We start from the raw sequence: 12,854 nt of genomic DNA, 5'->3' as shown, positions 1-12,854 counted from the left end.
GTTTGAAATCTGCTTTTCCATGCATGGACGGCTGCTAAACCTGCACGTCTGGCTTAGTCAATTTGTGAAGCTACACATGAATTGTCACTGACTAATTAGCTCAGTGAGATAGAAATTGATTCTTAGTCTCAGAGGTTGTGAGTTCAAGCCTCAGCTGATGAAAAAGGCAGATTGTGTTGCTAAACTCCTAAATGTCTTCCAATTCTGGGGCGTCGGTGGCTTAGTGGTAGAGCCGGTGCCCCATGTACAAGGCTGTTGCCGCAGCGGCCCGGGTTCAAATCCAGCCTGTGGCCCCTTGCTGCATGTCATCCCCCCTCTCTCTCCCCCCCTCACGCTTACCTGTCCTGTCCATTAAAGGCAAAATGGCCCAAAAAATGTCTTCCAATTCTTCTGCTTGTTGCTCAGAATTGCCTAAAATGCCCGGACCCGACCCATCGCTGCGCAGCAGCTATAATTTTTCTTTTTTTTCCCAAACTTTATTCTGAACAAAGAATTATAGGCTACAAACAAGACAGGGAGTAAATCAACAAGGATACAATTGCAAACATCACAGATGGAGAAGACATACAAAATTCTTCAAAAATATCAAACAATAGCCTACGTTTCGGCACAGGAAAAAAGTTTACTGGATAAAACAAAACAAAAACAAAATAAAAAGGAATGAGCAAAGGCACAACAGAGCAAGGCCGAGACATCACAAGAGCAAGGACTTAGAAATAGCTATAATCAAATTTTTTTTGATTTGCTTTTTTGTTAACTTTTTCAATCTTTTTCAGTGACTTAAAATAGTTGGTCAAGGGATGGAGGCAGTAGCTGCTTTGTTGTGAGGAAAATTAGCCATCCGTGCTGCCGTTCGCCTCTGTTGTGTGGCAACAGGAGCATTAAGCTCTCCACCCCTCAGGTGTTCACAGCGGCAGTCTAGTCGGTAAGTATGCCTCATGGCGATTTTATCCATCTAGCTCAACATTAATATAGTTTATTTATATTAATTTACTCTTATGTGTGACAGGAATTCATGGTCAGTGTCTTCAATGGCTTCACTGGGTAACTGCGGCGGCGCTGACTCCCACCAAAAGCTTCATGGTCGCCTGTGGGCGCTCTGGTCGCTCTAACATCACGAAACACTGCTGCTTTGCTTTACTGGGATCTGATTTGTGCCGAACTTTGTGTTAGTTTGCTACTAACCTAGTTCACATTACACGATTTTCACCGCGGTTTTGACGTCGCAGAGGATCTTGAGAGCCACCTTGGGTCGGAGGTAAGTCGGCAGATAGTCTGTCATGACGAGTCCTCATGTGTGAACAAGCCTACGAGCAAACTGGTAATCTACTGGGATCTGCTCTGCTGGGATCCGCTTTGCTCTGCTCTGTTCTGCTTTGCTTCAATTGGCTTGGCTTTGCTGCATGGTTTTACCTTCCACCTGCTTTGCCTGCCATTCAGCAGCATGTCTGGCTGTATGCTTGGCCTGTAATTGCGGTCTTCTGGCAGCCTTTGTTTTTAACTTGGGCCTATTCATTTAATGTGTGACTGTGGAATTGCTATGTGATTTATTTGGTTCAGGATTAATTCTGATATTTTTGTTTAATCAATTTTGATGTTCCTTTTGTTTCATTTGAGTTTAATTAATTTTTGGTATTTGATCAAGTTATGTAATTTTCTATTTCTTTCTATTAATTGCTGTTTTAGTACTGCTTTTTTGTTGAGTTAAAAAAAAAAAATAGTGGTTTTTGGCAGCTCATATTTTGATTATCTTGATTTGTAGATTGGTGGCTGCCAACTACATAAGCCTCTGTATATTTTGCGTTCATTTGTACATTAATTATTTTCTTTCATTAATTATTTTATTTAATTATATTCTTTCAATTAACACTGTTTTCCCTTTCCCTGTCCTTTCAGTGGCTGAGAGTCAACAGTGGTGGTCCTGGTGTCCCCGGTTTCGCTGCGCACCCCCTGGTTTTTGATTTTCATCACTGTGTGTGTGTGACTGTCACATGTGAATGGGGTGATTTCTATTTTTCCTGTGATCCTTCTCACCCCTCGTCGACACCCCCCCCCCCCCAAACCACCCACTGGTAAGCCTCAGCCCTGATAAGGTTCCCCATTTCCCTTAAGTCCCTGTGTAAACAATATTTTTTACTGGGTTTTAATAATTGAAACTTTGTAATAAAATACTGAATTTTTTAAATGGAACCACATCTCCTGCTCCTTAAGGAAAACAGATTGGAGTGTCTTGTTATTGGTACTGTCAATTCTAACTTATTCCATGGGCGAAATTCCCAAGGTGGCATTGTCTGGCAACTTTTGGTTTTGTGATAAGGTAATACCTCCACCTAAGATTAATTTTTCCCAAAATACTTCTTATCCTCATTCCCCTCACGCTCACCACATAACAAAGATACAGATACAGTTCTCAGTAGCAGAGCAGCAGTGTTTTCTCTCTAACAATCACCTGCACATGAACAACAACCTGCGTTCTGTATTTATAATATGAACTGTGTCCTGCTCAGTCACAGAATGTGTTTACATGATTAAGGCCTTTCATTATTTGTATCTGTATTTATTGATATTCTGACTGTGAATTCATTATTTAATAACCCAGAATATGACCACGATGTCTTTGAGCACTGGAAATGATTTATTAGGCCAAATGTTTCAGGGAAAATTAAAATTCTGTAACTCATCAACCTGACACTCAGGAATGATCATGGACTCAAGGAATCAAGGAATGTTCTTGCTGACAGACACTCTGCCTTTGATTGTATCCATAGTAAAAGTTGATGAGGGAAATAGCAGATCGTGAAGAGAAAAATCTTTCTAATAAATGAAGAAAGTCGTTTGTGTTCCTTTTCTTCAGATTTTTAACTCGATGGTGAATCAGAAAACAAATAAAATAAAACTTGCGAGTGATACACTTGAGATTCACCTCTTATCTGTCTTTCCCCTTTCTGTATGAAACTCCTGTGATGTTAAGATATGTCAGATCAGTCCAATCAGCTGTACAATCAATAACTGATATCCAATCAGGGGGATGTGTAAGTCGGTAAAAGACTTCCACGAAGACTGCACTTGTGTATCCTCGCCTCCCAATATCCCTCCTCGACTCCTCTGTCCTCTAGGATAAAGTTTGAAGTCAGCTATCCAATTAAATTTGACAGATTTTACACCTCTTTACAAACTACCATTTATACTCAAAGCTTATGAATATGTTAAGTATGGCCAACACAAAATATTCATGTAAAATATATAAAATATGAATATTCTTGGACAAAAATCATTACAAGCAGAGGCCCACTCATTCAAAATAAACGCTCTTTCATTTTAGCCTTGCATTTACTAAAAGGGCCTCATTTCCGAACCACTCTTCAGAAATGTATTCTTATAACCCTCTCATGCAGTTTTCAAAGATTCTGGCATTCACTAACATTTATTATTTAGGACTTCTTGGCAGGTAAGAACAGAATCTACGCACAATCAAGAGCACACTCACGCATAGTTTGTGCTGCCATGTTTGTGCAAAATAATTGGTTATTGTGGTTTCTTAAATTCTACATTTGTATATTATAGGATTCATATTACAATAATATTTGTATGATTTGTACATATTTTAATAATTGTTTTTATTATTTTAAAACACTTTTATTTTAAAAATCATCTTTTAAAATAAACACTACACTAATACTTCAATTCACATCAGATATGTTAGGGGGAAGACCATAACATCTAATAATTAGTGATTGATCATGCTAGAAAATGTCACAGGCGATTTGGACAAAAAGTGATGAAGCAGCATTCCGGGTAAGTGATTAATAACACTGATTTTAATTGTCCACTTTCACCTTGTCAATTCAACTGTCACATGAATTCATAAAATATGATTCCAGTGAAATGCAGTTATTTCTTCCATCAAATCTATATTCAACACAGTGTAGTAATAATAAATAAATGTCTATGGGAGTTAGGTTTAGGGTTAGGCAGGGTCTTCATTTGGGACCCTTGTGTCCCGAGGGTAGAAGCTCTTCCTGATCCTCGCAGTGCTGGCCTGGTGTAACTTGTATCTTCTTCCCAACCTCAACAGGGAGAAAAAGCAGTTATCTGGGTGGTTGGGATCTTAAATGATTCTCCTGGCCTTATTTTTGCAGCATTTGGTGGGCCCAGTTGTTACATTTTTTTAATCTGGATTAGAATAATACAGATTTGTAAATCCCATGTTTTGCTCTCCAGGATCAGCTAATCCATCTTACTTTTCAAGATAACCAAATCCAGATAAACAGTGCTCCAGATGGGACTGCATATCCAAAACATTCTCATCCCAAGTCATTACATATTGCCTCTTCTACATATTACGCTCTAGGTATCTTTCGGCATATTGACATTCCAGGATGCTGTACGTGGTTAGGTTTAGAAAAAACAACATGGTTTGGCTATACATTTGTACGAGAAGCAAACACCAGCTCCATCCCCCAAACCCATCCATCAATCCTCCTGCCTGCCCCAAAAGGGATTTTCCAGCTCCTTATATTCCGTTATTACCAGCAACGTTTTAACCTGACGTCGTCCTGCAGCATATCATACCGCCATGACAGGTGCTGTCCGGCCACAATATGAACAGATTTTTTATTTACTTTATTGCAATGAAAGGCATACTAGGTATCCTAATGTCTACTTTTCAATTTTATCACAATTACTTAAAGAAATTAAGTGCAAAATAAAAATAAATGTATATGTGTTTGACCAATTTAAAAGTTTTATTACATTTTGTTCCTGAAATCTACCCTGAATCCAGTCCTCTGCTGGAATCAGGATGATCTAGATTTTTTGGATCAAAGGTATCCTAACCTACTAAAAAGTTTTGAACAATACATACACAAGGTTTGGTCCAGATGAAAACCAAGACTGGATTATGTGATCTATTCCAATTACAAAATCACTTTTTTTCTTTTGAACAACCCATATTCAGGATTTGATCCTATCTGATAACCGAAATCCAATCAGATTACTTTTAAACAACTGAGCCCAGATGACCTGGCTTACTTAAATGGCACTGATGTCAACTTTGTCAGTGATTAAGGCAGTGCAATTAATCGTCTGGTGATCGCAATTACGATTTTGAGGTCGAACAATTTCAAAATTAATGAAATCGAGGGTAAACGATTTTTGGTCACGGACACCTGGAGATTTTTTGTCTTCTTCCGAAACCGCGCACGTGGTGGCGCATGTGTGTGTGTGTGTGTGTGTGTGTGCGCACGTGTAAACACACGACCATGTAGAGACAGAAATGACATGCCGTCGTGTAAACAGTATAAGTCATCATGCGCACCGCATAATCGTTTGCATTATCGTGATTTCAATTTTGAACAAAATAATCGTGATTATGATTTTTTCCATAATCGAGCAGCCCTATCAGTGATTAAGAAAGTGACAAAGACAAGATGGTGTAGAAGTTTGCATTCCCAACAAGGCGGGCAATCTGGTTGACTGAGATCATGTCTGCCTGCCAAAAGGCCCTTGATGAAAACTGCAAGAAGGCAGTGGAGCCCAGGTTCACCCACATATGTAATAATCAGGACACTTCTCAAATGAAACCTGTCCCCTGCTGCAGAGGGAAGAAATTTGTATGTCACAGTGCATAAACAGCTCAGGAATGGCCTGAGGAATGCGACAAAGAGCTGAAGACATCGACTTGACCCCAGATTCCAATCTGATTCAGCATTTGTGGGACATGCAGGCACCCCAGAGGTACCCCTGATCAACAGTGGGGCCTACATGGATCGGACTTGGCTCTGATTTGTCAAGGCATGGACACAGGACTTCTGGGGGTGTCCTGTGGTGTCTAGCACCAGGGCGTTGGCGGTGGATCCTTTAGTCTTATGGGTCTGAGGTGGCGTACTGGCACGTCCCACAAATGCTTGATCAGATTGGGATCTGGGGAAGGTACAGGCCAGGTCAATGCCATGGCCTCTTTAGGCCCGTTTCCACCGCAGGAACTTCGGGGTAAATTTACGGGTCCAGGGCCGTTGGTGCGTGTCTCCACCGCAGGAACCACCCCTGAAGGACAGAGTTCCGGAACTTTTACAGGGGCTAAACAAGTCCCTGCCTCGGAGTAGGTACTCAGAACGGCCCCGAGAGAGTTCTGGCTGGGGCTTGGGGATTACTTGGTGCTGATTGGATATACTCAAGGCGGAATGTGACGTCAACAGAAAGCAACAAAATAGCCGCATTTTTAAAACTCAGCAGCCGAGGGTTAGCTCGTTCATAGCTTCCACCGCCATGTAAACAAACTCAATAAACGGTCCGTGAAAAACATATTTTTTCCGGCGGATATCTTAGTTACAACATGATTGAGCTAGCAAAGCAGTTTTGTGTTGCTATGTGTGGTATTTATTCAGTTTTGGGAAATCACGATGTCTAGAAAGCATCAGTAGTGGCTGCAGCTGACAGGGACAGCTAACAGCAGCAGCAAAGCTAACATCAGGACGTCATCTGTTAAAAGCCTCCCGTTGTCGGAAACGACATGAAACTACTCCAGTTAGCTCAATCATGTTGTAACTAAGACACCCGCTGGAAAAAATATTTTTTTCACGGGCCACTTTGTGAGTTTAGTGAGTTATTACAGACACCGCTATCGGCTAACAGCTAACAGCGTCCCTACGCCACTACGTCGCCCCGGTCAAAATGGTCGCGCAACGATTACATCACATCCAGAGCCCAGTAACTTTACAGGAACCTTCCTCCTACTCCGCTCTCTCAGTGGAGACACGGCGGTTGAGAGGGCCGAGCGAGAGGACATTCCTGTAGTAGTTCCTGCCCCGCAAATAGTACCAAGAACTTCTTCAGTGGAAACGGGCCTTTTGTCATGTTCTTCTGCCCATTCCTCATTCCTCAGCGTCCACATGAATGCCAGAACCAAAGGTTTCCCAGCAGAGCATTGTAACAAGATGATCAATATTATTTACTTCACCTGTGAGTGGTTTTATTGTTGTGGCTGATTGGTATATATACCTTGTTTGTGAATTATTGTCAGTTGTGTTATTTAGATTTTTTTTTTAACCTATCCAGGTTCCTTTATCTTTTGGAAAAAAACATGAAATGAGCTATCTAGAAAGGTGCAATTTAGCCTTTTCCTGAGGTTTTACAGTTCCGTGACTTAATCAGACCACTGAATGAAAACGTGGTTATGTTCTCATTTAGATTTTATTGCTCATTCACACACACCCATGCAAACCTTCCAACATCCATATGTGTATGCAGATAATCTTCCATGAGCAGTATAAGATGACATTTTAAATAAGTAACAAAGGAGGTTCCAGTCAGCTCTATGGAAACAAAATGAAGACTGGAAAGATAAAGCTGTTTTCAAGTAGTCGCCCAATTCAGTGAAACTATTTCAAGAGTGCGCCTCTAAGGTCAGATACACACTGAAATCCTAGTTCCCTTTCCTGTCTTTCAAAAACATTTCCAATATGAGGCTAATTAAGTGTCAAATGAGGTCAAAACAGCAGAGCCCAACTAATCCACTAAGCATTTAAAGCACAGCTGTTGGCTTGAATACTTGAGGAGGCAGAGAAAACATTAACAAACCAGTATGAAAAAGCAAAGGATTACATTAGACCTGTCCTTTGTAATACTGAGTGTATATGGTATCTGTGTGTCCACTTTAACCATGCTAAAACGTCTAAATGTGATGATGATAAGGCATTTAAAATCTGTTCACACATGAGAAGGAGTGGATCTTTGAGTGGACTCTGCTGCGATGCACCTCACTATGTCTTCAACTAGTGTAGTGTCTGCCTTGATTAAAGCCCGCTTGGTTGTAGTGCTGCCCGCCATGTTGGAAGAACTGTTCAAACGGTCCTCCTTGGTTGAAATTCTGGCCCCCTCTCCCTCCCCAGCCTCCCCCTTGTCCGCCTCCTCCTCTGCCTCCTCTTCCCCTGCCCCCACGACCTCCTCGACCCCCACCTCTCTCAGAATGCCAGCCTCCATCTTGGTGATAACTGTCATGGTAACCTCCTCCTCCTCCTCCTCCTCCTCCTCCTCCTCCTCCATGGTAGCCAGGGTCCTGGAAGCCTCCTTGATTGTTACCTCCTCCATAGCCACCTCTCCCTCCCGCATCTTGATAGTGGCCCTGGTTGTAACCGCCTCTCCCTCCTCCACTTCCATCTCCCCAGCCACCCTGCACCTTTCCCCCTCTGCCGCCGCCTCCTCCTCTACCTCCCCTGTCTCCATGTCCACCTCCACTTCCTCTCTCATATCCTCCCCGACCACCTTGGCTGTAGTGATCGTAGCCTCCTCTGCCTCCGCCTCCATGCCCATAGTGTCCTCCTCCTTGCGGAGCATCCTGACGCTTCTGCCAGGAGGGCATCTCTGGGGGAGGAGGCTCAATCTCACAGGGTCGGCCTCCCCTGTCTGGCACTCGGCCCATTAGAACCTGAAAAAGGGACACATGTTAAAACACAACGGTTCAAAAGGAAGCCTGCTGTTTGTATGAGCTTCACTTTCTGTTAGTTTGACAGAACATGTTTTAAGAAAAGGGCCATAAACCATAACACTTAAATTCACCAGATGCTGGCTCTTCAGTCATCCAAGGCTTCCTTTATTGGACTGCTGAAGGAGTGCTTAGTTCTAAGAAGTAACAAACTACACTCTAAACCTTCTCTACTATCTTCTCTACTATATAAAACCACATACTTGTCTGACTAAATAAACAACACGTCATAATTTGGCTAAAAATATATTTAAACATTTTTAAAGCACCAAATGTATGCATGTTGCTGATAACAGTCCCAAAGGAAGGCACCATCTTGTTCAGTTTTAAACTTAAGCTATACACTACTGCTTGGGTCTGAAAGCCACAGACAGGGTAGGGGAGTCGTAACGCATTGAGAGACAGACTAACGCGTTGTTTGTTTTGGTCTTTTCATGACATTGTTGGACATTAAGAAAAATATTGAATAACTCCAGACATATTGTGTAAAGGGGCAAAAAGCGAAATCGTTTCACCGCTAGGTTTGCTGTTGTGCACTGCCTGTAGACCAAAACAGTGTGTCATGAGCCACTCCTCCCTCTACCTCTGCTCTCCACCCCCCACCCCCCCTCCCCCACTCGCCTCGTCTAGCAGTTAGCGATGTCTCGGTTTCTGCTGTGTTTAGCTATTCCCCTGCCTACTTCAATGATGATGGTACCTGTAATAAATGTAATATATTTGCTGAGATGGAGGCGAGGCTCAGTGACTAGAGGAGCTGGTAGAAGCGCTCCATAGCTGTAAGTTACTCCAGTAGCTGGTGGCAGCCGACTCGGCTAGTGCTAACACCGGGAACTAAAGCTAACGTTCCTCCTCCCGGGATGGGTTAATGTCCGGAGCTTGAGCAGCCCGCGAGCCCGCCAGGCTCCAAACATTAACTCATCCCGGTGTTTCCTCTGCAGCCTCCACTTCACCCAGCTTCACTCAGCTGCCCGGTAAACCCGCTGCACTTCACCCAGCTTCACTCAGCTGCCCGGTAAACCCGCTGCTTCTTCCCACTTTAACCTGCGGAATGTAGGAACGTTAGCGTTAGCTCCCGGTGTTAGCACTAGCCGGGATCCGGCGATGGCTCTAGCCGAGTCGGCTAGAGCCCGCCAGGCTGCCCGCCTGGCTCGCGGGCTGCTCAAGCTCCGGACATTAACCTATCCCGGTGTTTCCTCTGCAGCCTCCACTTCACCCAGCTTCACTCAGCTGCCCGGTAAACCCGCTGCTTCTTCCCACTTTAACCTGAAGCGATGTTTTAGCCTAGCGGGCAGCCCGCGAGCCAGCTGCCCGCTAGGCTAAAACATCGCTCTCACTCACGGAGAAGAGGAAGAACGTTAGTGTTAGCTCCCGGTGTTAGCACTAGCTGGGATCCGGCGATGTCTCTAGCCGAGTCGGCTGCCACCGGCTACTGGAGTAACTTACAGCTATGGAGCGCTTCTACCAGCTCTTCTAGTCACTGAGCCTCGCCTCCATCTCAGCAAATATATGACAAAAATGTAGCCTTGCGGGCTGCCCGCCTGGCTCGCCAGGCTGCCCACCAGGCTGCCCGCAAGGCTACATTTTACAATGCTAATTGAAAATGTTAGCTGGGCTGCCGGGCTAACTTACTCACTTAACACAGCCGTAACGCCTGACCCATTGCTCGGACCGAGCCGCTAGTAACTCAAGCTCCAGACATTAACCCATCCCGGTGTTTCCTCTGCAGCCTCCACTTCACCCAGCTTCACTCAGCTGCCCGATATACCCGCTGCTTCTTCCCACATTAACCTGAATAACAAACCAGGGCTCGGTACTCCGGTTGGATCCAAACAGAGAGCCAGGGCTAGTTGGGAAGCTAGCGGAGGCTGACTGGCTGTGCTTCCCTCCGGTCATGCTGCGGCTAACGCCTCGCCAGCCGCTCCCAGCTAGCTCCAGATTGTTATTGAAGTTAAAGTGGGAGAGGCAGCGGATCTGTGGGGCAGCTGAGTGAAGTGGAGCCTGAGGAGGAAGCACCGGTTAGCCCCGGTTTCGTTCCGCTCTCTGCCATTTCATTTTGAAAATATGCGCTGCCATTGCTCAGTGGCTGTAGCCTTTTATAGGTAGGGAGGGCCAAGAGCTCCGAGAGGAGGAGGACGGGGGGGGGGGGGTTCACATGAACGTACATGAAGGCGCAGCCGGACCGGCTTGTAAACAATGGGCTGGAGATCAACACAGAGAGAGGGTGTGTGAGGTCATGCTATACTCCAGATGAAATTACACCTCTAGTTCTTCACATAGCAATTTTTTAATTCCTTCAATCTAGAAATGATGAATTTCGCTTATTGCTCCTTTAAGTGGAGGCACACCTATGTGTCACAGAAATAAAACTGACACAGTCAATTGTGGAAATGTTTACTTCAAATATCAACCTTAGCCTCCAAAAAGCCAAACATTTGTTTAAAAGACACACTGACTAAATGACTAAAGTATGTCCCAGTCCACCACGATGGGTGGCGATATGCCCCCTTTCAGCTCCTTAGTATAGGACCTTTTTTCTGTTGACCTATTTCATCACAGATCAGCAAACAAGTCAGCTATGGTTAGCTAGCAGCAAACTGGTACCATGGTGGACAATGTAACAGCTCTGTACATTTCATCCATCCAAAACTGCACTGCTCTGGATGTAGATTTCACCATGTTGTTACTGGCTTCTTCTTCTGTTACTCATTTAATGCTATTCGACTTCTGGGTAAAAGCCCGGAGCGGAAAGTGTGGAGCATGTGCAGAGCGCCTAGGCCAGTTTGGGTGACTGTACACATGCAGGAGTAATTCAACTCCCAATCACATTATCTAGGTGTTAGGCCAACTTTGAGAAATTCCATTTAGTACGATTTCAGTCGGACTAACGTGTTTAAATGTATTTTAAAAGTCCAATTTTAATTGGACTAACACAATAAATCAAATTTCTCTAATGTTCTGTCAACGTATTGACTGATGCTCCACACAAATCTTTCCTCCAGCAGCACAGAGGATCTATACAATCAGCAGAGTTTCAAGATTAGTGTCACCAATTCAGTATCTGACCAAAAGTCTCCCCTTCTGTATGATGTTGGGTAATAGCCAGAAAAGTGTTCTTGCAGAACATTATGGTGTCACAGTGAAGTTGACCTTTGACTTTTTGCTTATATAAAATGTAATCACTTCATCATTTATTCTATTAGATATTTGTGTAAAAGTTTGTCATAATTAGCATAAGAATTCTTGAGTTATGGCCAAAACGTGTTTTTCTAATCATTTCATTTTTGAGTCCTTGTGGACATTTGTGCCAAATTTAAAGACATTTCCCCAAGGTGTTCTTGAGATATCGCATTCACAAGAATGAGACGGATGCAAGGTCACAGTGACCTTGACCTCTGACCACCAAAATCTACATGGATAATCAATGTGTCCAAGTGGCTGTTTGTACCAAATTTGAAGACATTTTGTCAAGGCATCCTTGAGATACTGCAAGACTGGGATGGATGGATAAACAACCTAAAAACATAATGCCTTTGGCCATGGGCATCACCAGCGCAGAGGCATACAAATCAGTGTATGAATAACCTTTGACACGGCAAGAAATTGTTGTGACTACACTGTGTTTAGCCTACCTTATTAATGGCACAGGCAGTCTTCTCTCTTATCTTGCCACTGCTTGTCCGTAGGATCTTGGAGAAGTCTTGTCGAGCAGCGAGGAGGTGGGCAACAGAGATTTTACTTTGGATGCCAAGAGCAGAGCGTAGTGGCTGGTAAACTTTGGCCAACTTCTCAGAATGTGTCTGTAATAAGACATATGGACAGTGTTTGGTTTGCAGAAATGATTTGTTTTCCTTGGAGCATGAATGTCAATAATGATATGCAGTTACTTCTGTCATATTATTGTGTCATGTAATCCATTTGGGGTAAACCATTTTCATGGTACGGCACAAAAATAGAACATTTGTTCATTTATTCATTCTTTTTACAGAAAATCAGGCCAACCCACAACACCAGTAAAAAAAAAACTGAGAGATGTTTCCATTACAGGAATGTAGAAGCACTGCTACTAGATTTTTCACATCATGCTTGACACATGTATTTAAACAAGAAGAACTCTTCAGATACTGAGAGGCCTGAGAGGACCATCAGGTGGTGTTAATGTCTAGAAAGCAGTCAGAAGAGTTGGTGTGGCTGCACTCAAGTCAGAATATGGTCCAGTGCAGAGCTGCTACAATCAGTGAACGATAGAAAATAATCTGCAACTATTCTAGTTATCCATTAACCTTTGAAATTTGAAGCAGAAATGCAAACACTTGACAGTTCCAGACCGTGACAGGTCCCTGTCGTCACCTGGCCGGGACTGTAGCTTTAATGA

At 43.5% G+C, this 12,854-nt stretch overlaps 2 protein-coding genes across 3 annotated transcripts in view; both read right to left on the bottom strand.

Annotated features, from left to right (window-relative positions):
* The window catches only part of borcs7 (BLOC-1 related complex subunit 7), a 1,032,483-nt gene that overhangs the window by 762,621 nt on the left and 257,008 nt on the right, over positions 1-12,854 (bottom strand). The gene's annotated exons all lie outside the window — the stretch shown is intronic.
* fam98a (family with sequence similarity 98 member A) overlaps positions 7,175-12,854 on the bottom strand; it is a 34,822-nt gene continuing 29,142 nt past the window's right edge. The window contains exons 7-8 of the mRNA XM_050070709.1: positions 12,112-12,279; positions 7,175-8,425 (exon numbers count right to left, since the gene is read on the bottom strand). Coding sequence (XP_049926666.1) covers positions 7,769-8,425; positions 12,112-12,279 — 825 coding nt within the window. The 3' untranslated portion in view covers positions 7,175-7,768. The remainder of the gene's footprint in view (positions 8,426-12,111; positions 12,280-12,854) is intronic.

The sequence above is a fragment of the Epinephelus moara genome, chromosome 19 (genome assembly GCF_006386435.1).
Source record: "Epinephelus moara isolate mb chromosome 19, YSFRI_EMoa_1.0, whole genome shotgun sequence".
NCBI classification, from domain to species: domain Eukaryota; kingdom Metazoa; phylum Chordata; class Actinopteri; order Perciformes; family Serranidae; genus Epinephelus; species Epinephelus moara.
Note: the sequence above shows the minus strand (reverse complement) of the source record. Positions and strands in the feature narration are given on the sequence as shown.